A 26,111-nucleotide genomic window follows, 5' to 3' on the forward strand; every position below is an offset into this window, starting at 1 on the left:
TCCGTGAATCGGTGATGCAGGGGGCAGTGTGGGATCACGTGATCCGTGAATCGGTGGTGCAGGGGGCAGTGTGGGATCACGTGATCCATGATCGCTAGTACCCGCAGCATTCTCATTGCGGACTGCGCTTCAATATCCATCAATGAGGGCGGTGACGCCCCAGCACTGCCACTGCCTTCCCATTGAGGAGGAATACCGCAACTTCTATGAATCAAAATGTCCACGTCGTTTTTTATTCACCGCATTTGAGTGACTCGCCGCTTTCCAAAACGCAGCTGTATGTCTGATTACCGGTCCATCGACTTTTGGGTTTCTGATATTTATACGAGGTCGTTGCCTAAAAAGCGAACAAGGTGCAGCCTTGCAGTTTCCTTGCCCACGCCACTGCTGTTGGAAGGAAGGGCCTCCACTACGGGGAGTTCAAGAGAAAGCCCCTTCTCAAGTGGGGGGGGGGGAGGTGTTTGGCCTCCTCTTCCACGCCGGACAGACCTCTTGCAAGAGACGTCGGATGTATCACGTGCTACAGATTCGGGTGAGGGAGAGAGAGAGAAAGGGCTTGATTTCAGTCGGAGCTGTCCGGGGCTAATCTCTGACAAATATTCCCCTCCCACCGATCCCTCCCACCGCTGAGACCGTGACCTATCGACTCCCCCAAACCACTGGCTTGCAGCATCACGCACGATGGCGCCCTCCGGCGGACACGCGCTCTGTGTGTGGGGGGAGGGAGGGGTGCCTCATCTCGCGTGACGTCACAGAGGACAATGGAAGGGGGGCGGTGCCTTTGTAGTGGCGTTCCGTGCACACGCATTGAGAGAATAAGAGAGAGAGAGCGGTGGGGAAAGAGAAGCCGGACACGGGCAGCACGGGCGGTGCGAATTGTGCTCTCCCCCTCCTCATTCTCCTCCTCCGTCGCTCTGCGTACGTCTCGTCTCCTCTCCTCTGTCTTCTGTTTCCACACGAGTCTGCGCCGCTCTTCGTGTGCAACAACAACAACAACAGCAAAAGTGCCGATTTAAAGCAAGCCGGTCCAGTGCCAGTGGCTGAAGGGGGCTCGCATGTGGGTTGGGTTTACGAGGAAGTCTGCAGGGCTCGAACGTTTCACGATGGGAAGTCTTAGCAGCTCCTTGAGCCGAGCGCAGCGCGTGTAGTCGTAGCTGGTAGTGACAGTGGTGATTCGAGTGGGGCTCCGTTTCGTTTCGCTTGGTCGCACGCGTTGGTATTTCCGCTCAGTTGGCCGAAATAGTTTGAAGCGACTTCTCTCTCGGCTCGGCTCGGCCGTGCGTCCCGGTGTCCACGTGCGGTGCCGTGGGCGTGCGGTGCGCATACAGTGCGTGCATCGCGCTACTTAGGCGCGCAATACGCTGACGCGCGGGAATTATTGATAGAGAGAACGAACCGTTCACCGCAGACCGGGGTGGTTTGGAGAGGCGGTTCAATTGCTCGCCTACGTCTCAGATTTTCAAGCAACGGAAACATCATTCGGTAAAGCGGCAGCGTTAAGCGACGGTCTTCGCCACGTACACCGATCGACGCGTGTGGGTTACTCCTCATTGTGACTCTGTAACCCAAACAAACCCCCTCCACCCCCTCCCCCCCAATGCTATCGCGGGCTCTCATCAGCCCACCATCAGCTCGCGTCACCAGTGGCTTGGTGGTGATGATGATGATCAGTTCGACAAGGATGGTGGTGATGAGTGCGGCATGAATTCGACCTCGTTCGCTTGTCTCAATCAGTATTATTCTTTGTTCGAACAAAAAGAAGCGACCAGGCGTTCGAGGCTCGCCGAGGAGGGTTCTCGTTTGACAGCGTAGAGGAGGATTGTGCTTGTAAGGGAAGAGAGTGTGGCTATTGTGCGTGTGTGTGTGTCTGGTTAGCCCACGCAAAGCATAGGGGTATAGCATAGGCGCACAGCCGAGCGCACAAAGGGCTGCGTGGTCTTAGGGATTCTGCAACCGCCTTGTCACCATCATCTGCTACACGTTGGTGTCAAGAGGACTTTAAACATGTTGGTGAAAGAATACCGGATCTGCATGCCGCTCACTGTGGACGAGGTGAGTTCTCTCTCCCCCATGTGCGTGTCTCTCTCTCTGTCTCTCGATCGCGCTTTGTGAACATTGCAGTTTTATTTGATGCTGATGATGGTGGTGGTGGTGATCCATGTGTGTGCTGTGCTGTGTGTGCATCATTCGCGCGCGCTGTGTAGCCGAGCAGTGAAAGCGAGTAGAATGTTTGTATAAGACTGATATTAAATCATAATATTCTGCCCTTTGTCAACACATACCTGGATGAGATGTATTCCGTCGGGTTCATTGATCACATTTCACCAGCAGAGCAGTACGCGTTGGTGAAGGGAGTGGGGGGGGGGTCAGGGCCGGTTCAGATACCACAAGCCGTTGATTTGACGTTAACCTTGTCTGGGAATCAAACCAAGGTCGGCTAGGGGTTTATAGCTTGGCGCGCTAATCACTGCCCCACCGCTCCGCATTTGAATTGCCCGTCAAACGTTATAAGTGTCCCTGTCAACGTGGGCGTGGGGTGGCGCTCATCTCCCCCGCCCCCACCCCCCGTGGACAGCAACTGGGAACAATAGTGGTCATTCCACGTTCCTATTACGGGACCAGGCTTCGTAATGCGATACGAAAAAAAACATTGCTGTTGAGTCCGAGCACCGTTCTATCTCGCATAAAGTGAATTTAACCGTGACCTCGTTAGGGGGGGAATTATCGTTTTGGCACCGGGATTACTTGCTAAGGATGATGATTTGAACGCCGACACTAAACCCGAATTAAATCTTTGCACTTTTTTTTTTGGTTAAATTGTAAACCGCATGCTGTACGTGGTTAATTGTCGGTTGTTGATATCCACAAGAGACGCTTGCCCAGCGTGGAGCTCGCGCCTGCTGTGATGAAACCGGCTTGAACGTTGATGGAATAAATCCATTCTGATCAGGGGGAGGGGGGGGGCAAATGGTCTTTCTATTTCTCTCGACTCATGTCAGAAGCTGGACACAAAAACAGCCACCGCCGCCGATGATAGTCGCACGTTGTTGACTGGCCATCGTAATAGACGCTCTCAGCTGGCTTTCACCACCTGAATGTGAAATGTCTGTTTGTTGCTCTGCATCTAAATCAGCCACACGCGTAAGAAGAAGACGACGACGACGACGATATGCAACGAAGCACCCACGACCACCAAAAACGCCCCACGTGCTCGCGGTGCCGTCAGACCTCGGATGCTAAGCGGAGGTTGAGCCTGGATAGTCGCTCAGATTGGGGGGCGACGCTCCACCAATGCGCATAGAGCAGGTGTGGTGGGCATCGTCGGCAGGAGAGCGCAGCTCAGCACAATCCATTGTCCTCTGCGCCTGCCGGCGTGGGGGTGAAGTATGGCCAAATAAAGCCGTCACACTGCCCGCAGTGGACTGACTGACGTATAAAGACAAAGATTCCCCCCGTATAGCCTGATGTGTTGGGGAAAGTGCCGTTAGCGAGCACCTATTAAGGCCGACACTGGCGCACAAGAGGGTGGGGTGGCGAGCACCACGCCCGGCCGCCTTTGTCTCCGAGTAGCGATGTTCACTACGCACCGTACCAGATACTCATTTGAGGCTGAGTCGACCTAGGGGGGGGCTATGACCGGTTCAGATAATCGTCGCGGTATCGTAGCATCCACTGCGTGGGTGTCTCGCGTACGGCGTGCGGTGAGCCGAGCGTTGAACGTGAAAAATCGCCTGTGTGGTTTCCTCTTCGTAGTGGTGCAGGAGAGACGGCAACAACAACAGAACAACAACAACAACAACCCCTCATCCCAACGCATAATGCGCATGCATAATGTACGTTGACTCAGTAATCCCCCCCCATCCCCCACTTTGCGCAAGAGCGTAGAAGCGTGGGCACCACATTTACCCCTCGATGTAAGGGGCCATCCATTGAGTAGGAACGCAAAAATCTGTCATCTGTCAAAACTTGACCCCTCCCCCCCCTCTCCCTGTACGCACGCGGACTTTTTACACCCCCCACCCCCACCTGCGTACGTTCGCCTGATGCACCCCGCCCCCCCCCCCCCCGAATCCTATAGAATATGTAATCCATGTAGAAACGATCAAGGATTAATAATATTCACGTGTTTAAGCAAACCGATAGTCCACGGCCGAACTATCTAACTCATTTGAAGGCCAATGTAGACAAATTATTATCGAGGCTTCACCCCCCCCGTTTCCTATACGTACATTGTCAGTAGATCCTCCCCATACGCAAGCGTACGCATTTGGGTTAACCCCCCTCCATGCATACGTACTAAGTGGATGTCCCCTAAGGAACGAAACAGGTGGACTTCTCCACAAATCTGGCTGACGCCTGATGAAGCTGGTTGTGATTACTGGCGACATGTCGTACTCAGTTTGTGAATGTTGTGGCTTGGCTCTCCAACACACCGATGTGCTGTACTACACTATACACTGCACTATACACTACACTATACACTACACTATACACTGCACTGCTGTACACTACACTATACACTACACTATACACTACATTAGTGCTGTACTAGTGACGAATTGGCCACGTTATGTTTACGTGACAACCCTTACTAGTTGGCTGTGTCGGGTGGTGTCAGGTTTTGGCGTCACATTTTATATCTTTACGCGATTTAACCCAACGAAGCCTCTATTATGGACCCCTCGTCCCTTGAAAGGCAGACAAAGCGATCGCCCTCCTAGCGACTCGGCTCGCGGAAGGGACGAAGAGAGAGAGGGAGGGAGAGAGTTTATTCGGCACCGTGTAAATCGTCGGCACGCAGCAACAACGGCGCGTGGAGTTGCCACCACCACGCTTGGTCCCGGAATCTCGCCTGGAATACAAAAGAAAAACATGATCCTACAATTACTGTGGGGCATGGGGGGAGTCTCGTGGTGGGGGTTTGTGAGGAGCGGAGGGATGACGGTGTTTACTTAAACGCGTTCCCCAATGTAGCCCCCCCAGCCCCCCACTATGTAATTCAAACCGGCCGGTTGCTTAGTGGAATGTTTAAACAGGGTGCAGGAGTGGGGGGGGTGAAACCACGTTTGATTTTATTTTTCCGTATGTATACACTTTACCAAATAAACCTTCGGTTGGTTTGGGGCTGCCACAGTGGTTGCAACAGTTATATACGCAACGGTCTTCTGTTTCTGGCTTTAATAATCGTGTGGAAATGCCTAAGCAGCCAAATCCTCTTCACGGGTGATGTTGACTCAAAAAAAAACCGGAGGACCCGGAGAAAAATCCACACGACCACGGTTGAGAGAGAGAGAGACACGCAAACTCCAAATACACAGGCATCGTCAGGGTTGGGATCGAACCCACGACCTCCTGTGTACCAGGCGAGGTAGTTAACACCGCCGTAGCATCCAAAGGTTTACCGGTTCGAAGGTTCATGGGGTCGCGTGTGGTGGGGTGAAATCACATCCTTGTGCCGTCGCGGAGGAGTAAACCGAATCACCACCCTAAGGGTGCTCCCCAGAACTTCTTCTGGTTGAGATCCTTCCGCCAGCAGTGACGTGAGCCAGCAATTGCAGGGCTGCGCCTTCACCTCCCTTCACGTGGATTTCCCGAGGCACCAGGACATGATTCACGCATTTGGCGAATGCTGCTTCTGTCCAATGCAAACGTGTCGTTGCCTCGAGCGCTCACAATGGGGACTGGATCACAAAAGCGATGTGTGCTTGGCATTTTGTCAAGACGTCAGTTTTGCGGCTGCTTTGACTTTTGGTGAAGTCGGCAGTCGTCGTCCCGTCATGGCAACTGAATCAGAATCAGTATTTATACTAGAGGAATCCGATGAGCTACAAAGCTGTTTTTTTCACAGATGTTCGGTCGTTTTCACAGATGTCCAGTAGAATTTCCACTGCCGGCACAGGGCTACCAACAGCATTGAGCATTGGCCTAAAACGCTTCCGTCATGCTCGCTTGAGCGCGAAAAACGCGATTTGGCTTAATTGTTTCGACACCCGATGCATTATCCGGCTTGCAACACGTCATCCAAACCAGTTCCTTATCGCGCATCCGACAGCGGTGTCCACCTGGCCTCAACTTGCCACGCCGTCCGTCGGCCTTGGGGGGGGGGGGGGTGGACAGGTTCCAGACACTGGTCAAGGTCTCCGGTGCAGTGAACCTGCACCATTGGGGAGGTGCCTTCGTGACACCGCAGCTGCGGCACGACACACACAACGTCGCGTATTGTCGATGGCCGTCCACTGGCTCAGGTCAGCGGAGGGCTACGAGCACTGCACGAGGTCACAGAGGAGGCCACCCGTGCGCGCATGGCTCGGCGATCGCGGACACGCCGGATGAACACGCATTTGCGATGTGCGCAACGGTTTTGAGTGTTCGACGTGGCGGTCCACTTAAAGGTGACCCGTCAAAATGACGAGGGAGACGTTCGAGAGGAGACGGCATTTCACGTCAGTGCCTCCTACGTGACTCCCGCCCAATCTCGGTGCGCTCGTTCATTATTAAATATCTCTTCGTCGGTGAGATATGGGGCCATAGCTTCCACAATAATCAATCACCTGTTGAGAAGAAAGAGGGTCGTAATTTGTATAGTGCAATTTGCAATAAAATGCGATAATACAGCATGTGCGACCCATTAATTTTTACAACAATGTTCCAATGTCAAGCTCGAGCCGGACAGACACATTGCTCAGGATTGCACTTGAATTTGCTGCATTTTCGTTGATGCAAAAATTCCTTCCATCCGTGGCATCGCTGTACAAGCAAAGGTGCAGATGAGTGCTCACGTGCGCTCGCCTGTGCACTTTCAACGCGACTTTTTTTTTTTATTTCATTTGAAAAGCCAAATAAAGAATGCCCGCACGCATCTATCTCCCGACTTGGCATCACCCACCGAGCACGCTTCAGTTCACGCCAAGCGATCGCAGAGAGGAACGAGGAGGAAGGTGCGCACGGTGGAGTGAGCGAGCAACGTGCCGACACACACGCAGCCCCTTTGCTTTCGTCGCGAGATCGCCAATCATTCATTTTTCAATGTTGCCATCTGCACGTGCGCTGAGCGGAGGCGTTATCGTTGCATAAATAGAGGGGCTTCCGCTAATCTTAGGTGCTTCTCGAAATAGGGCGCCGCATCCAATGTTCCGTGGCGTCGCACGCTTGCGGTGTATTTGAACGCTGACGCACAGTTCGGTGTCATTGGCTGGCTGCTTCGTATGCACGCGTGTATGTTGGGCTTCTTTCGCACCGTACGTAGCCGACCGTGCTAATTGGAGGTGCGGGGGGACGACGACGACAAACTAAAGACAAAAAAGATTTCTAAAGAAATGAGTTTTAGATCTAAATGATGTAAAAGTGCATAGCTTCAGTGGCTTCCTAATGTCGGAAGGAAGAGCGTTCCAGACGGCCGCAGAAGCAAATCTGAAAGCGCGCGATGCGGTGACTGTCTTTGTCCGATGGCTCGCCAAAAGCCGCTGCTGCGAGGATAAACCGGAGTTCACGTGATGCTGCGTTATGCTCCTTGACAAGATCAGCTGCCGTGAGAGAAAGAGCATCTTTGCCGGTGGGTTTCAAGCGGACGACCATTCCCCAATGGACTCCTTCCTGAAATTGCCAACTTGACTGGAATCCCATTCCAAAATGAGATCGCCGCGTCTCACTAAACAGTAAATAATGGGACCCAAAAGAAAAATACGCACAAATCGATGCAAATTAAAAAAGAAAACAACTGCACGCAATTAAGGCCGCGCGCGGACAGATGTTCGGGGTAATTGGATTAAAAAGAGACGCAGACATTCGGGCTACGTCGCATCGGGCGCTAGTGTGCGTTTGATTGGAGTCTGAGAGCCGACGCGTATTTGTTTTGAGATTGTAAAGGTGCGCGGATTTTTTTTTTGGTGCTGCTGCCGCCGCTGCTGTTGTTGTTCAGTGACTTCGGTGTCGAAGGTTCCACCGTGACGTTTCAATAAAAAAAACAAATCGAGCTTGTTTAGCATCACCTCTGACCCCCCCCCCCCCCCCCGTTTTGCCAGGAGCCCCACAGTAGCACCGCGGCGAACGTACGTGCCAAAGCAGCGATGAGGGGCCAGCTTCTAATGCTGGCAATTCGTTGTTTAGCCCAACCATTCCTCGCGGCTGCTCGCTCGCTCGCGCGCGCGCATAGTGTCGGGGAGCGGTGGTGTAGCGGTTAGCGCACTGCTCTACGAACTCGAGCGACCCGAGTTCGAATCCCGCTCAAGGCCATCACCCAGTGACGATTATTTTAACCGGTCCTGGGCCTCCCCTAGGTCGACTCGGCCTCAAATGAGTACCTGGTGCGGTGCGTAAAAGCATCGCCACTGGGGAGACAAAGGCGGCCGGGCGTGGGGCTGGCCACCCACCACCCCACGTGTACCGTTCCGGCCTTCATAGGTGCTACTCGCTAACAGCACTTGCCTCAAAAGTCTGTTAAGGCTATACGGGGGATCTTAATCTTTGTTTAGTGTGTAAAATACATACCGTGCGATAAATTACAATTTGCTGGCAGGTGTCCCCTTGCCCGGCTGAACTGCAGCAGCGACTCCTCGCTGTAAATTGACCGTGCGTGCACGCAAGTGCTGATGGTGGCAAGATAGGAGACGCAGTGGATATGAAATGTCATCTGTACCATCGATAGCAGCAATTTTACCTTTCCAGCGCCCCGCTAATGGACGCAGCAGCTGTGGGCTGTTGGTAAATACAGTTCCCGTGTTTGTTATTCCAGCAGGTTCAACGTAAGCGACGTTGTTGAGATTATCCGTATTGTTTTTTATTTGACCGATAAATTACACCACGCAATGCCCATAAGTGTGCTAATATGCGTTTTAAGTGGTGAATTGGTGTGTGTTTGCGAATGTGTGTGAAAGCCAATTTGGAACACTTTACTCTATCTAAATTGATGATTTCATTTCTATTTTTGTTTTTACTTTGAAGATGCTGCCTTGGAACACGTACAGCTATGATTGATCTATTCGAATTATAAAAAAAATACTTTGCACAAACACCACGATGGTAAGGTAACACTTAACACCGCAGATAAATTGAGCTACAGGCATTTGGCTTTATCATGCAACATGACGTTTTGTTATTCTTAGAGCAACAGAGAAAAAGAAAGCAGTAAATAAATAATCTTGATTTGAAGCTTTCGTGACTGCAGGAATCGATACTCTTTGGTTCTTTCAGTAAAGTCACGTAGAAGGGAAGTAATAAAATAATACAAAATAAAACATAATAAAATAATTCTCACGATGTTTCGGCCACAACGCAAGCAGCCGTCTTCACCTGAGGACGGCTGCTTGCGTTGTGGCCTTAACGTCGTGAGAATTATTTTATTATGTTTTATTTTTATTATTTTATTATTTTATTACTTCCCTTCTACGTGACTTTACCGAAAGAACCAAGAAAATGAATCCCTGCAGTCACGAAAGCTTTAAATCGAAATTTCACGTACTGTAGTTAGAAATAATACTCAAACATGGTTTAAAAATATATATATATGTTTGTTTTAATAACTGCGGACTGATGTTCATGCCTGACCAAAGTCGCCCAGAAGGTGCCCAGTCTCTGGCAGGTCTGAGCCAGGGGGTAGTGCCCGGATGGGCGGTGCGTGGACCACAACCTGCACAACACACAGTAGGTGCAGTGGGCGTTGTGGGCAGTAGAGTGCAGAACAAACGAAATGCATTGCCGTCCTGGGCTCCCCCTCCCTCCTTCACCAAACCGGCGTGACAAAGTACGGTCAAACATTTCTCACGGACCACAAGCTATTGGGGAGTCCCCCCTCTGGCCATGGATTGACAACAATGTGCTGTGAATGTAAGACTCGTTGCAAGAACTGTGCAGTTAGTTGAGGCGTGCGAACAAAAAAGAGTCAAGGAGATGACAAGCACTAATTGACATCTTATTTTATGTAGATGTATATTTAGCACCTTATTCCAAGGTGCTTTACAAACGATCATAAAATTGTACCTAAGATGTACGTATGCATGTTGAACTTCTTTCGCACCGTACGTAGCCAACCATGCTAATCGGAGGTAACAGATAAGACGATAGTGGTTGAAATAAAGAGTGGATGGTTGTTATAGTGGCAGTTAGCATAATTTGTGGGATTTGGTTATGGAGGAGTTGGGGAAGGCCTGCTCAACTAAAACTGTTTGTAGTTGTACACACGGAGAAATGTGCATCTTGGATCGTGTGTCATCAGGATGGCTTCATGTAGACCGTAGTGTTCCTGGGGCACCGCGGTGGCGAGATGTTAACTACCTCGCCTGGTATGCAGGAGGTCGTGAGTTCGATCGGCAATGCTGACGCCTGCATGTTTGGAGGTTGCATGTTCTCCCCGTGGTCGCGTGGATTTTACTCCGGGTTCTGTTTTACTCTCCACATTTATAAACATGTGTTTCGAGTATTTGGCTGCAATAAATGTCCACGTGATAAGCCACTTGAGCTATCATTTATGGCCAGGTCACTTCTGAAAAAAGAGCTATATAGCTCAGTGGGCCTTACCTGGTAAATTAGTTTAGTTTATAGTCTAGTTTAGGAAGGACATTGCACAGTAAACACATGTTTTACCGGCTGCGGTCCAGCAAAACATTGGTACGACGGTTCCAACCCCATATCAAGGTTGGCCCACATTCGCATCTTTGACTCGGGTCTTACATCTGTCAAGAGCAGTGGCCATTGAAACACTTTGCAGTGGTGCAAAGATACTCACTCAGACCAGTGATGCACGAATTGCAGCGAAGGTGTTGACCTGCAAAGTCACTCAACTGTGCAAAATTATGTGTAGGCAGTGTTTTATTTTTTGGCGGAACAGTCCGGACCGCTGTTTCGGGACAATTATTTTGGCATGCCGCATCCATCTCGCCAATGTGCGATTGATTTATTATGGATGGACGTATCTTGCTCTCTCGTGGTAGTGCCTTGCGGCAGTAACGCCTGCTCCCAAGCCTGAATAGCAGCATTCCGGAAAAAAAATCGAGTGAGAATTTAAGGCCCAACTATACACGTACAGAACTTTTGTTAAAAGTCAACAATTTGCTGTTCTGTTTAACACGTAGGCTTTCACGACCAATATCATCCATAATAGAGGTTTTTGGGTAAGATCACGTCAATATAAAAATGTGTTGTTAAACCCGCCACCACCCGACACAGCCAACTAGGAAGGGTTGTCACGTAAACAGAACATGCCAATTCGTCACTAGTAAGAATCCACAAATCTGGCTGTCGCCTGATGAAGCTAGTTGTAATTACTGGCGAAACGTGATACTCAGATTGTAAATGTTGTGGCTTGGCTCTCCAACACACCGGTGTGCTGTACTAGTGACGAATTGTCCACGTTCTGTTTACGTGACAACCCTTACTAGTTGGCTGTGTCGGGTGGTGGCGTGTTTTAACGACACATTTATATATTAACGTGATCTAACCCAACAACCTCTATTATGAATTGCTGTTCTATGCAGGGGCTGCAGGCTACCACCATGGGAATGTCGAATTTCTACCGGGCAGACCGTCGACAACAAGATAGATTGCAGATCAGTCGTGACAATGGGGTACAGGAATTTGACGATGGAACAGAGTAGTTTCACTTCCTTGTACTGTATTTACGAATGTATTGTATTTGCAATTGAAAATTGAGTTGAACTAGAGCATGTGTGTGGAGTTGACAAGAAGCCGGGCCCACCCTGATATTTGAACGATCTCGCAGCTTAACTGCTAATAAGACTGAGAAATGTAAATGAGCAATTTTCCGTTTGTTTCATCGAATGTCTTCATACAAGGGCCCCCATTCGTTGCAAGCACGCATGGCCTCTTTACGTGGGAGTGTCTGACCTTACGTTGCTGATGTTACGAAACAAACACACCTCCCACGTTACTACTTCCTACCTTGGAACTCCCTCTTGGACACGGCCACCGGTTGCTCTGAGCATATCACCTCCCCCTCCCCCACCATTAGCATTAGCAGAAACACACACACGCTACCCGAACCATCTTGTGAGCCCCTCTGCTGTGGGAATTGCAGAAACTGTAAAGGTCTCAAGTCTGCTCAAGTTGAACCCCCCCCCCCTCTGAACCGCTTTGGTTTTTTTTTGTGTGGTGACCACTTTTATGCAATCCTGGGAGGAATCACCTCGACCCAGTAAGGGGCTCGCATCTGGGCTCCAATTCCACAAATGGCTCACATGGCAGAGCCTACACGGAGTGAAGAGAGTGGTTCTCTGTAGATGCAACTCTCTCGTGAAATCATGGGGGGGGGGGGGGGGGGGTGAGGAGGGGGTGCTTCTATGCAACCGACCAATTTGCTTGTCAGGAGAAGCAAAACCACACAGATCATCTACCGAGGTGCCCCGCGGCACCGCAATGGCACTCCTCAAGATCTGGCAAATGCCAAACGCCAGGGGCGGCGGCCTGCGCTGAATGTTGGGGAAAAGACCGCCGCAGTGTGGGCACGTTGGGCAGGAGACACGACGAAGAAGAAGCCTTCGACGTCCTTGACAATTTCAAAGCGACGCGCGCACCGCCGCTGTTAGCTGGCGCGTCCAACGAGAGGGAGAGTGTCAACGTCCCCGGCTCAGTCCGTCGTCCGTCCAGGGTCGTTCAAATGGGTTCAGCGATTGGGTTCAGTTATTAAGTAATGCACATTACAATTCCTTCATAGAGGAATCACGTACTAATTAACTGATTACTATCTATTATATTATTACAATACCCCCCCCCCTTCGCCTCTGATCTCTGCACCTGATTGGGTTCAGTGATGACGTCGTACTGCTACCGCTCTATTTAAGACCGGGAGCAGGTGGATTGCTTCACTATTCTGGAAAATCGCCCGATGATGCTGGATGTAATTAGCAGCGAAACGTCGTGCTCGAATTGTAGATGTTGTGGATTCACTCTCCAACACACCAGTGGGCTGAAGTAGTGAACTATTTGTCGTTTTGTTCACGTGACAAATCCCTTACTGATTGGCCGTGTCGCGTGGTGGAGGTTTCGTCACATTTATACTTACGAGATCTAACCCAAGAACCTTTATTATAAAATGTGTACTGTCACCACTGTTTGCGGGGAAGTAAAATAGTGATTGTCTGATGGATAATATTCATCGCACCTCCCCCTACCTCCTCATCATAGAAATGTGGAATTTCCACCGTTGGCTCAAGAGATGAACAACGCCTCAGTGTTCATTTGAGCACGAAATCACCGACTACGGAGCTCATTTCATCGCAAGGACATGTTACATTTAGATTCAAATTCAGTTTTTTGAGTATCGCAATGGTGAGTCATCTTTTGAATGGAATTATTCGTGCCAAGTAGCCACCAATTCAAGCACAACACAATAACTTCCACTTCCGAGTGGTATTTACGGTACGGCACTTTAAATAAAAGCGCACTACGGTGCAGGATGTGTCTACCTCAACCCTTCAATATGATTGAATAGAAACGTTGAGAGTTATCAGTGACAAGGAGGGCACGTCTGCGTTTCGTCAGTGGGACATGGACACATTCCTTCACGTCTCTTGCAATCAGCCTCTGGTGCGTTCTAATCTGCACTGTGCATTATGTAACGACAGTTTTAAGGTTACGTGTTACAGACGCGGTGCAATACTCCAAGTGGTTTAAGTTTATTTAATTTGTTGCACGGATTATCCCATTTAGCCAGTTTCCCGTCCGCTTTACCAGGGAGATTCTTGGTCAGTGAGCACAGCAGCAGCAGCAACAACAACAGAACAAAGAAAAAAAACCCCATCAATAATTGCAGATAACGTATGCACGGTCCTTAACGAATATTGCAGAGCTAACAAAACGAGGCATTTGCCGGTCGTAAAAGAAACACGCTTGAGTCAAACACGGCGCAAGTGTCGTCTGGAAAACGTTACATCCAGGTGCACGTAGTCTCTCGAAATTCTATACTCTTTGGTTCTTTCGGTAAAGTTACGGGCTCTTGTCAAAGGAATTAATAGATCATTAACTTTCTACCCACGTGACTTTACCGAAAGGACCAAGGAGTATGGATTCCTGCAGTCACGAAAGCTTCCAATTCAAATTGAACCGTCTCTTTATTCTAGTCTTAAGAGTGATGTAAACGCACGCCGATCAAACAACAGACGGCGCAAACACGTGGGGGCCAAGAGGCGCCGGGATAAGTTCGGTACACGTGCAGAGTGCATGCTCTGTGTTTTGGTTGAATTTGGGAGTAGAGAGGTGGAGTTGAAGTTATGCATGGGTGGGGGACCACTCTTTTAGATAATCGGCAATGTTGTTCCAGAAACGTGGAGCAGGGAGGCAGAAAGACCATGTATCAAGCACAGTTTTGGCAAATGGTTCTTTTTTTTGCAGGGATAAGGAGGCGCTTCTGAAGGCTACGGGAGGGAGTCGGAGGAACGAAGTGGTCCTCTAGGTGTCTGGCTGATTTGTTTAAGAGGACTTTTAGGATGAAGACAGCCCAATGGCGGTCTCTCCGGATAAGCAGAAGTAGGGGGGGGGGGCACATTTGTGTTGATGTACAGTGCAGGCTGCAATGATGAGTTCTTAATATGAACACAAGCGGTTGTGATGTAAACCAAATTGTTCTGAAAGGACGTTTTGATCACCTTATTGATTGCATACTCCATGCAAGTTGCGTAGTGTGTGGGTGGAGTGTAGGTGGTGTGTAGTTTGAATTTATTGTTGTTTCACTTTGACAAGAGCCCGAGCAATGAAAATGGAAGTGGGCACAGGAATCCCATCGGACAAAATCTCAACGCTCGGTGCTCACGGGGTCAGGGGTTAAAGGCGGGCTCCACTACCCTACGAACGTAGGGACGATGTCGGGTGGGAGCACAGATTTTTCTTTTTAAGGGGAAGGGGAGGCAAGGATTAAAGACTAAAGTGAAAGCGCTGGGGGAGGGGAGGGCGTGAAGAGTGAACACAAACAAAAATCTAGCAAATAAAATAATCTAAACTCGCCAATCGAAATTTATCATTGGCATGAATGCTGTAGAGGAGTGGTGACCCCTCATGTCTATCCGTGGAGGTTGGGTGTAGTCTCACGGTGGCTGAAACACATGTGCCATGCAGTAGCCTGGTACGTACGGTGGAATGAATTCCTGTTATCTGGAGTGATGTGAGGATAAACATCACAGATCCTATTGTCCGTGGGGTTAATCACGGCAATGTATGTCTCTCGGCTTATTCAAATCCCGCCTTAATAGACATCTGTTCTTCAAGGCCTTTTCACTTTATATTTTCTACTATTTGGGCTATATTTTACTTGGTGGGGTGTTTTTATCACCAGTCTGCACGGTCGTATTCCTTTTTTATTTATTTTCTTTTAACGCAACATGGCACTCTGCAACCTCTGGGTGAAAGGTGCTTTATAAGTGTCATTTATTAAAATAATAATAATTATTATAATCGAAGATAATTATTTATTTTTCAAGTAACTCGTCTCATCCACGCAAAAAATTGGATTATAGGAAGGGCAGGGTGGCGGATGATAAGATTTGTTACAGACCCTTCACCCGGTAAATAAGCAACGTTTGGGCCAACGAAGTCACGTGGTTTGAACCCTAACGTTGGCCCCACGTTGGCCCAACGTTGCATGTTTACTGGGCATCTACCATGGAAAATATGATTTGCACGAAATGGGGTCGTGAATAAGAAGTCCCACTGTAATATCTGCAGGGAGTTACCAATATCATGCCATCTTTTATAACGTTAATCCATTCATACAGTACGGTACGATTTCAATACACTCCCAGGAAATACCCGTCACGTGATTTCTGGTGTTGTGAAAATTCTCAAGTTGGAAAATTATCCAAAATAACAGAAGAGTGTGCTGTAAGTTGTTTAATATTGTAAAAAAAAACGGCACTGTATAATTAATAACTTTTAACTGTGTGCGGATGCAATGGGTTCACACCTCTTTAAATAATGCCCTTTGCATTGAGTAGATGCAAATGTGACACCACATTAATTTCCCGTGCAGCCACTCGGTATGACGCAGAACGAACCTGAAGCTCCGTGTGGGTCTGCCCGTGTTGACTTTGATGATTTTGTGATCTTTCCGTGAAAAACTACAACGACCCGAGGAAGATACGCTCGCTCGAAGGGAAAAAAGAAATTCACAACTGTTTCAACAAAAGAGCGAAACGGCTCCGCTGTGGTAGCTAAATATGACACGGTGCCCCAAGAGTAATGGTACGATTGGAACAAATTGTACTCTTGCACATTCCATTATATGAAGAAGAAAAACCTGTGGACGTGTGATTCAGTCTGACTCATTCGGGGATTACGCAATACAACACAACAGGCACGATCCATTTTGACGTCTCCCACCGCGTGTATTGCACCATCAATTCAGATGTCCTTAAACACCTGATTTATTGCGCCGTACTTTTTTCAACGTAGATTGAGTGTGTACTCTCTTTTTTTTTGCAATCCTCCAGCAAAGGCAGAGAGCGGGGGGTTTTCCCCCGTGACCACGAATCGAACTCGGGTATTACGGCTCGCAGTTTTAACCACTCTCACAAGTATATACAGTACAGTCCCGTGACATTTTATAAAAAAAAAATTTGGGGGGGTCAGATTGCATTCTTCTTTTTCTTGTTCGTCCATTATAGTTGATGATGACCGTGGCACGTTTGTCATTTTGTTGGGTTTTGATGTACATGTTTGTACATGTTATATATATATGTCGTTTATTGTTACATTTAAATCACAGTTCCTATGATTAATGTTGTTGCATTGTTTCCATAGCGTTATTTTGGGTAATCTAAATTGTAGTATGGTTGTTGTTGTTTATTGTCTGACTTGCATCACACTGGGATTTTTGCACACAGCGTTTTTTGTTCGGAAGTTTTGCTGGTTTATCCAGGATGTTTCTGTTGCGCGTCGTCGCTTTAAGATGTTCTACGTTCATATTTTGTTTGTTGCGGTTGCACCCGATTTAAGAGCCGCATGGCTCACAGGGCTATACCTAATAAATGAAACTTGCAACTTGATGAGTGCGCAGATGGCTGAACAGGCTAATCCGGGCCCGGAATTCCCTGTGGCACACTGGACAGGTCAGGGAGGATGTAGAGCTCTGAGGAGCAGCCACAAGTCCTTCCTTGGTAGATTTGCGCTGCTGCATCTTCAAGATAGCACAGGAGCTTCTCCTGTTCTCACAGAGGACTGCAACCGTCCTGTACTTTTCTTCTCCAGGCAGATTGCATTAGTAATGTGTTGTCAATATAGCTTCAATAATTGGCCGTGTCAGGTGGGGGAGGTTTTAAAGACACCTATTACTGAACGCGATCTGACCCAAAAATCAATTACATATATATTGGTCGCGAAAGCATGCGTGTTAAATATACATTACATACAGTCCTGTCATTACGGGTTTTAACTGCCAGTATGTTAAACTCCTGAAGTGCTACATGACCTGTATACAGTATGGTATTATAATGGTTCAGCAATGGTTGGTTGTTATCAATTATCTATCCAGCCTTGAAGATTGCTGAAACATTATCGGTGTCACGTGACATTATTAATTGATAGTACAAGGCAAAGCAGAGGGTTGAGTAACTATGGTGCAGTACTCGACTCTATTGCAAACCAACACTTTCTTAATCCAGGGTTGCATTCTTGCAAATGTTGTATTTATCGTAAGGGACACACATTGCTGACCATACGTCTGTCAACCACGGTGACGGGAGAGAGAGGGTGATTTGACTACAAAACAGGAAAGAGAGACACCGTGTGCTGAACCCGATTCAGAGTTTGCTTGTTTTGAACCAATGCTGCTGAAGTAACTACAGCACTCCCAGAATTCCGTGGATTGCGTAGAAAAAATTATTGCATATTTTAAAGAAACATCTGTCTGCTTCTCTGTTTTATTACAATACAGTGCCACTTATTCCTCACCATTATTTCAACACAGTTGCGTGTTGCCAACTATACTGCTTGGCGGTTAATATGTAACGTTTAAAAACATTGACAGAAACTGAAACCTCCGTATTGTAAAAATACTAAGCAAGCCATTGCCTTCTCGTTTTAGGGAGGGCCGGTTAACCCTGAACTACAGTGGAAGCCCGACAAAAAAATAAACTCTGGGCAGCAAATTTGTCACATTTCACATTAATTGATGTTATTGATAGCCCAAAGGAATAGATGATTACCCCAACAGAACCAGTCACGAGGGGTGGGTCTCTAACTTAAGGATAAACTAGCCTTTTTCAGCAATGACGGCCTGCGTGTGAGCAGTAAATTCTGACACTGTATATTACACCACCCATTGTACTGGCATATGCGCAAATGGCATAATTTAGGCCATATAGTACCCCAATGATATGGCAATGTTCGCTATGCGGTATTACTGTTGGAAATTCTTGCCGTTTTGGTCTCGATTTATGAATTGAGAATTATTCATTTTTGACATAAATACGGTGGTGCGGTGGCAGCTTGCACGGGGCAATGTTCAGCGTGCTGCATTTGGACTCTAGAGAGGTCACCAGTTCAAACTCGATCTCCCGGCTGAACGATGGGAAAGTTGATTCCAATTCGTCCCGCTTTAAGTTACGCCGACAAGTCGCGTGTGGTGGGGATAAAGTGTGCATACTTGCACCCTTCTCCCAAGACGTTTTTGACCCAGCGTGGAAGAGTAGGCCAAAACACCCGCTAGAGGGACTCTCTCTGTGTAGGTGAACGCTACGCAGAAGAGTGCTTATTTAAACATTATCAATGTACAGTGTACGGTACTAATCGGTGGTTTGATTTTAAAACGTGTGGGTTTGAGTATCATATTGAAACCCTTCATGTGCAACATTACACGTGTAAGGAACAGCACGGTTGCTGCTGAAGAACGTGTACCCACACGCAGTGCGGTGCTTTGCGGTGTAAGTGCTTGTAGCTGCACTGTTGTTCAGGGCGGCTGTTGGCGGATAGGAAAATGTTGCCAATGAGAGGAGTTACATGATTCCATCGTCCACGAAATAACTCTTACGTAAGAAAATATTCTCAAACAATTTGATAGATTTGCCCGCACAGATCCTCTCATCCAGTGGCTCTTAACCCGGGGTAGGAGACATGGCCGAATTTGTTCTAGAAGGTAAATTATTGAAAACTAAAATTAAGCACGGTGGCACGTAAGTGCACCAACTTTGTTTATTCAAACCCTCATGAATGTATTAACATACATTTGTTTTACTATTGAGAACCAAATGGGTGCAAGGCTGCAGTAAAGGTTAAGAACCACTTCCATGGGCAATCTCAGTCTATGGGCAGTGTGAGTCTATGGGCAGTGTGAGTCCATGGGCAGTGTGAGTCTATGGGCAGTGTTGAGTCTATGGGCAGTGTTAGTCTATGGGCAGTGTTAGTCTATGGGCAGTGTCAGTCTATGGGCAGTGTGAGTCTATGGGCAGTGTTAGTCTATGGGCAGTGTCAGTCTATGGGCAGTGTGAGTCTATGGGCAGTGTGAGTCTATGGGCAGTGTTAGTCTATGGGCAGTGTGAGTCTATGGGCAGTGTAAGTCTATGGGCAGTGTCAGTCTATGGGCAGTGTGAGTCTATGGGCAGTGTGAGTCTATGGGCAGTGTCAGTCTATGGGCAGTGTGAGTCTATGGGCAGTGTGAGTCTATGGGCAGTGTCAGTCTATGGGCAGTGTGAGTCTATGGGCAGTGTGAGTCTATGGGCAGTGTGAGTCTATGGGCAGTGTCAGTCTATGGGCAGTGTGAGTCTATGGGCAGTGTGAGTCTATGGGCAGTGTTAGTCTATGGGCAGTGTTGAGTCTATGGGCAGTGTGAGTCTATGGGCAGTATCAGTCTATGGGCAATGTGAGTCTATGGGCAGTGTGAGTCTATGGGCAGTGTGAGTCTATGGGCAGTGTTAGTCTATGGGCAGTGTGAGTCTTTGGGCAGTGTGAGTCTATGGGCAGTGTGAGTCTATGGGCAGTGTGAGTCTATGGGCAGTGTTGAGTCTATGGGCAGTGAGAGTCTATGGGCAGTGTGAGTCTATTGGCAGTGTTAGTCTATGGGCAGTGTGAGTCTATGGACAGTGTGAGTCTATGGGCAGTGTGAGTCTATGGGCAGTGTCAGTCTATGGGCAGTGTGAGTCTATGGGCAGTGTGAGTCTATGGGCAGTGTTGAGTCTATGGGCAGTGAGAGTCTATGGGCAGTGTGAGTCTATTGGCAGTGTTAGTCTATGGGCAGTGTGAGTCTATGGACAGTGTGAGTCTATGGGCAGTGTGAGTCTATGGGCAGTGTCAGTCTATGGGCAGTGTGAGTCTATGGGCAGTGTGAGTCTATGGGCAGTGTCAGTCTATGGGCAGTGTGAGTCTATGGGCAGTGTGAGTCTATGGGCAGTGTGAGTCTATGGGCAGTGTCAGTCTATGGGCAGTGTGAGTCTATGGGCAGTGTGAGTCTATGGGCAGTGTTAGTCTATGGGCAGTGTTGAGTCTATGGGCAGTGTGAGTCTATGGGCAGTATCAGTCTATGGGCAATGTGAGTCTATGGGCAGTGTGAGTCTATGGGCAGTGTGAGTCTATGGGCAGTGTTAGTCTATGGGCAGTGTGAGTCTTTGGGCAGTGTGAGTCTATGGGCAGTGTGAGTCTATGGGCAGTGTGAGTCTATGGGCAGTGTTGAGTCTATGGGCAGTGAGAGTCTATGGGCAGTGTGAGTCTATTGGCAGTGTTAGTCTATGGGCAGTGTGAGTCTATGGACAGTGTGAGTCTATGGGCAGTGTGAGTCTATGGGCAGTGTCAGTCTATGGGCAGTGTGAGTCTATGGACAGTGTGAGTCTATGGGCAGTGTGAGTCTATGGGCAGTGTAAGTCTATGGGCAGTGTGAGTCTATGGACAGTGTGAGTCTATGGGCAGTGTGAGTCTATGGACAGTGTGAGTCTATGGGCAGTGTGAGTATATGGGCAGTGTGAGTCTATGGGCAGTGTCAGTCTATGGGCAGTGTGAGTCTATGGGCAGTGTGAGTCTATGGGCAGTGTGAGTCTATGGGCAGTGTTAGTCTATGGGCAGTGTTGAGTCTATGGGCAGTGTGAGTCTATGGGCAGTGTCAGTCTATGGGAAGTGTGAGTCTATGGGCAGTGTGAGTCTATGGGCAGTGTGAGTCTATGGGCAGTGTTAGTCTATGGGCAGTGTGGGTCTTTGGGCAGTGTGAGTCTATGGGCAGTGTGAGTCTATGGGCAGTGTTGAGTCTATGGGCAGTGTTGAGTCTATGGGCAGTGAGAGTCTATGGGCAGTGTGAGTCTATGGGCAGTGTTAGTCTATGGGCAGTGTCAGTCTATGGGCAGTGTTGAGTCTATGGGCAGTGAGAGTCTATGGGCAGTGAGAGTCTATGGGCAGTGTCAGTCTATGGACAGTGTTGAGTCTATGGGCAGTGTGAGTCTATGGGTAGTGTTGAGTCTATGGGTAGTGTGAGTCTATGGGCAGTGTGAGTCTATGGGCAGTGTGAGTCGAAAGACAGTGTGATTCTATGGGCAGTGTGAGTCTATAGGCAGTGTCAGTCTATAGGCAGTGAGGGTCTATGGCAGTGGTTCTTCTTAACCTGGGGTTCACGCACCTCCTGGGAGTGCGATATTCCCTTTCTGGTTGTGTGCGAGACATAGCCAGATATTTTTTTCGAAGGTAAATCATCGAAAATGCAAAATAACCACAACCACTTTGTTTAATCAAGCCCTGTGTTTTCATGAACATTATATTTTAAAAAAATGTAACGACTGAGAACCAATGCTGCGGTAAAGGTTAAGAACCACTGCTCTCATTCATGGCGGGGGTGGGGTGCGGGATGATGGACAGCAGGTTAGATGAATTTAGCGGCCGTTTGCAATCCCCTTTTTGGACGAAGCCTCTCTGATCCACAGGTAAACGAGGAATGCTACGATAAGCTTGCCATGCGACTCCTCGTTGTCGCAAGGAAAGCACAGACACAGACACAAATATAAATACTGTACAGTGGCCTGCAGCCAACCACGTTCAGGCTACTCCTTTTATCCACAACAGCAACAACAATACGCAAGAGGAATGTTCACAAATCGAATTGGGGGACGGCGGATGAAAACGGATTCCAAGGAAAATGGGTCGTGCGGTTTAAGATGACTTTTGGCTGTACATTCGCAGTAGTCAAAACATCGCGAGTGATGTTCGTCACAACTTTGGAATCTTCAGCAGCCTTCGTTCAGCTGGTGTGCATGACATCAAAGAAACAGCTTGAAACAGCTTCTTTTTTTTGCTTCAGAAAAGCTGTTTGAGAAGTGTGTACTCACAGGGAATGGCCATTGAACTTTCAGAGGCCGTATCGCCGAGGTCACAAGATGCAACGGTTGATAGATTGCAGTTGTTAAATTTGTGCACGCGGATGTCAGTTGAGAGCATTATGAGTCCCCAAAGCTTAGATTTGAGAATTGGCCGAGAATATCTCGCAAAAGGCTATCAGCTCAACTAAATGGACAGATAAATTGCGTTCGTGTAAATGTCACCCTTTTGTACTATTTTCGAAAAAATCATCTCCCATTTGGAATGTTTAATCTATCGCTCACCTGCAGATCCGCAGCCAAAGGAGACAATCTACATAATACTCTTACAGTAACCGACACATGCTTGTTAATCATGAACAGAACTCATGCAGGCTACCATTATGAAAAGATTGAGGCAACATCATTTTGGAACATTAAGATAACGATCAGGAAGCCGATAGATCTTTGTGATAATTTGGTGAAATTATTCGAAAGGATTCCGTATTTGCTTGCAGTCGCCTAAATCAAATGCCACAATACCAAAAGGGTTCGGTTAAATTAAACTTTGCTCATTTGTGGAATGGGCCAAGCATTGTGGGTGCTGTTACCGGAATGATTTATAGCTTCCAACGCGATCCATATGCAATCTGTTATCAACCTCCAGCACAGGCATTCAGAGGTAACAAATAATTGAGAATAAAAATAAATCCATACCGCACCGTGATATCTGAATGCTGCATAATAGCACCATTACGCGGACCGTGCTAATTAATCCAATAATTTTCGATGGGCGCAGGTGCAGTGTGACACAAAAGCATTCAACAGATATGGTTTTAAGGAAACAACCGCGCATAATGTTGCACGGTAATGCGTGCACATGGCCACATTCGTCGGTAAAGTGTTCGGAGGTAACATTGGAGATACATTTGGCCATCACCCCTGTGGAGCGTCTGCGGTGTGATGGTTAGCGCACGGACTCGCACTCCGAGGTCGCAGGTTCGATCTCCTGGCGCATCAGTTGAGAACTGGGTTGAGCTTCTTCACCCAGCGGTGGACAAAGGGGGTCATAAGTGGGTGCTCCCATCTCTTCCAAGACGTCTGGTCAGCGTGGAAGATTAGGCCAAATACTCTCCAGGGGGCTCTCTAGAAATCTCTCTAGTTGAGGCCTTGCCATCAAGAATAACGCACGCAAGCATGGAAAATAAGAATAGGTTTTAGCCTTTCTGGCAATAAAACGAGATGTTCAAACACCAAATAGATACATTTTGCAAGGAATCAAATCTGCTTTAACCACGCGTACTTGCGGTGAACATGCAAAGAAACAAACAGGTCCCATGGTACAAGCAAGCAATTTCAGGACTGTGCCCCCTTTTTTTACCTTTTAACTTATTTAGCCATCAGAGACCGGTGGACTGTGGCAGGGGTATTGCGAGCAACGTTTGAACATTTTGCTCATGGCAGCGCGCGAGCACACACTTACGTATGTGCTTGAACTTCTTTCACACCGGACGCAGCCAACTGTGCCAATCACACATTGACATACAGGCTGCAATCTTTGATGCGACACACGGGAACGAAAATTTCGGTCCTTTTCAATATCGCGATCGCAGCGATCATCTCACGTGTGTTCCAAACGGCCTTGAACTGAAATGATAGCTTTCAACAAACTTTGCAGTAGAGTGTGCGTACAGCGGATTTTTTATCTTCTTTGAACCTGCCATTCGTGCCTTTCAAGGGACCCACTGACGTAGGCACACTCAGAGCGAGAATGGAATCCTGATGAGCGTGGGCCACGCTTCACCACCTCGGTCTCCCGTGTTGCATCTTTGGCACACTCAACAGTTTCGTGTCTACGGTTCCAACATCTGATTGAGGCGTGATCCCTCCGTGGTGATTGCTGTGGGGTTAATGGAAATTGCTTTGTTGTCTCGTTTGATACAGATGATGCTTCGGTACGCTCCTGTGCAGAAAGTGGACCCGAATTGGCAGCAAATGGAATCGTGACCGCATCTGATGAGCCTGAAATTGTTTTTTTGGTTGCTGCTTTTTTTTGCAGTGTTCTGGCTACGATAAAGTATACGCCTCTGAGTCCCTCTCAAAAGGTATCTTCCCAGGTGGAAATCACCCTCGTGTGACTCTCACAGTGCTGTTTTCAATGCTCTGTAATGCATTAGCTCTGTCCCATCTTGTCTTTCTGTTCTTCTGTAACAGGGGGTGGGGTTGAAGAATGCACAGCACCTACTACACACAATGACACCTTTAGACAACCCAGTGGCATTGATTTCAAGTGCACGTCAACGTTTATATCCTGCACACGTTGTAACCCCCTAATTCTAACTTCAAATCTCGCTTATTGGCACGCATCCCAAAGCCAGTGTACATGTACTGCAGTGACCAATGCTCTTCGTCGTTACGTTAAAACAAATTGGAAGGTTTTAATGTCTTGCCCAAATAAGTATCCAGGTTGCTGTGCTCATGGTGGCTGAGCCAGCGGTGGAAATTCCACATTCCTATGGCACGGTGGGCAAGATGATCAATAGGACAACCAGTCGTTAACGTTCTCAACACACTGCGGCACAAGTTTAAACATAGTAATAGGACATTTCGATTTAAAGCTTTCGTGACTGCAGGGATTCATATTCTTGGTTCTTTCGGTAAAGTCACGTAGAAGGGAAATAATAAAATAATAAAAAGATAAAACAATACAATTATTATTTTATTATTTTCCTTCTACGTGACTTTACCGAAAGAACCAAGAACATAGTAATAGGAAGGCTTAGAAATGCATAACCTACATCGTACAGCGTCACACAGTGGGCTGTACAAGTGCAAACTTTAATCCTGTAAAAGGCGTCAGAATCTTGTTAAGCGTGGAGGAAATTTTTTTGGAGGGCCAAATTATTTATTTTTTTACCTTATACGGAAATACCTTCAGAAACATTACTGTACAGAGGGCCACGTGTCCTCTTTTAAGGTCTTGATACAGTCAAGGTGCAGCCCTGACACTGCTCCAGAGAGGGGCCCCCTTTACACGGGTATTTGGCCTACTCTTCCACGCTACCCCGGGGGCATCTTGGACGAGGTGGAAGTGCCCACACTTTACCCCACCCATTTACTTTGTACAGTGCTGGTGGGTGGACAGAGGCAGTGGAGCAGTTGAAATGAAACTTGCACAGTTACTGAAACTGCCTCGCCTGGAGATTGAGTCGAACTTGCACACCCCCCCCCCCCCGAGACTGCAAGTGCAGTGTTGCTATCCCCGCCCTATTGGTAATGCACAGGATGGTCCAGATGTCTTGTGACCCCCCCCCCACCCATTTAATTCCCTGCAAAACGTAATATTTTTTTTAAGTAAGGGTTATTTAGAGCAGAAATTAATATGTAAAAGGGAGAAAAAAAATTCGGGGTTAATTAATTTGGGGGGGGGGGGGGTCACAAGACATCTGGGCCACCGTGTACAGTAGTACTCCTGGGTTCTGAAACTAATGCTTCGCCTTTTTCTCAGTTGTCATGTATGTACTGCATACTTGAGCCTCTTCCTTTAATATTTCTGTAACCTGCATCAGAACTGCGTGTTTTTCACCACATTACGGTCGTCGGATAATACTTTCAATATTTTTCTTGTAATGCTGCGTTTAAAAAAACACTCTTGCACGTTTTCCATTGGAAATAGCATTCAGTACCTGGCAGTATTTCGTGTTTTCCAGTTGCAAAGACGTGAAACTCGGCTATATACGGGGGGGGGGGGGGGGGGCTTCAACCAGCAGTGGATGATCATGGCTGACGACAATGATGCAGAAACCCCTCTTTATTAATTACCCCACCACACATACACACAATACACAGGGATACTGCCACGTGATCTCATAGTGCGGGTGCTACTGCAACATGTCATCACAATGGTCA

The 26,111-nt window shown here is 47.9% G+C and overlaps 1 protein-coding gene across 1 annotated transcript in view; it reads left to right on the forward strand.

Annotated features, from left to right (window-relative positions):
• The first annotated feature begins 799 nt into the window (after positions 1–799).
• Positions 800–26,111, forward strand: part of LOC144944594 (cytoplasmic phosphatidylinositol transfer protein 1-like) — a 185,176-nt gene continuing 159,864 nt past the window's right edge. Inside the window, 1 exon segment of the mRNA XM_078872889.1 lies at positions 800–2,052. Within this exon segment, the coding sequence (XP_078729015.1) occupies positions 2,005–2,052 (48 nt within the window). The 5' untranslated portion in view covers positions 800–2,004.

The sequence above is a fragment of the Lampetra fluviatilis genome, chromosome 35 (genome assembly GCF_964198595.1).
Source record: "Lampetra fluviatilis chromosome 35, kcLamFluv1.1, whole genome shotgun sequence".
Classification (NCBI taxonomy): Eukaryota; Metazoa; Chordata; class Hyperoartia; order Petromyzontiformes; family Petromyzontidae; genus Lampetra; species Lampetra fluviatilis.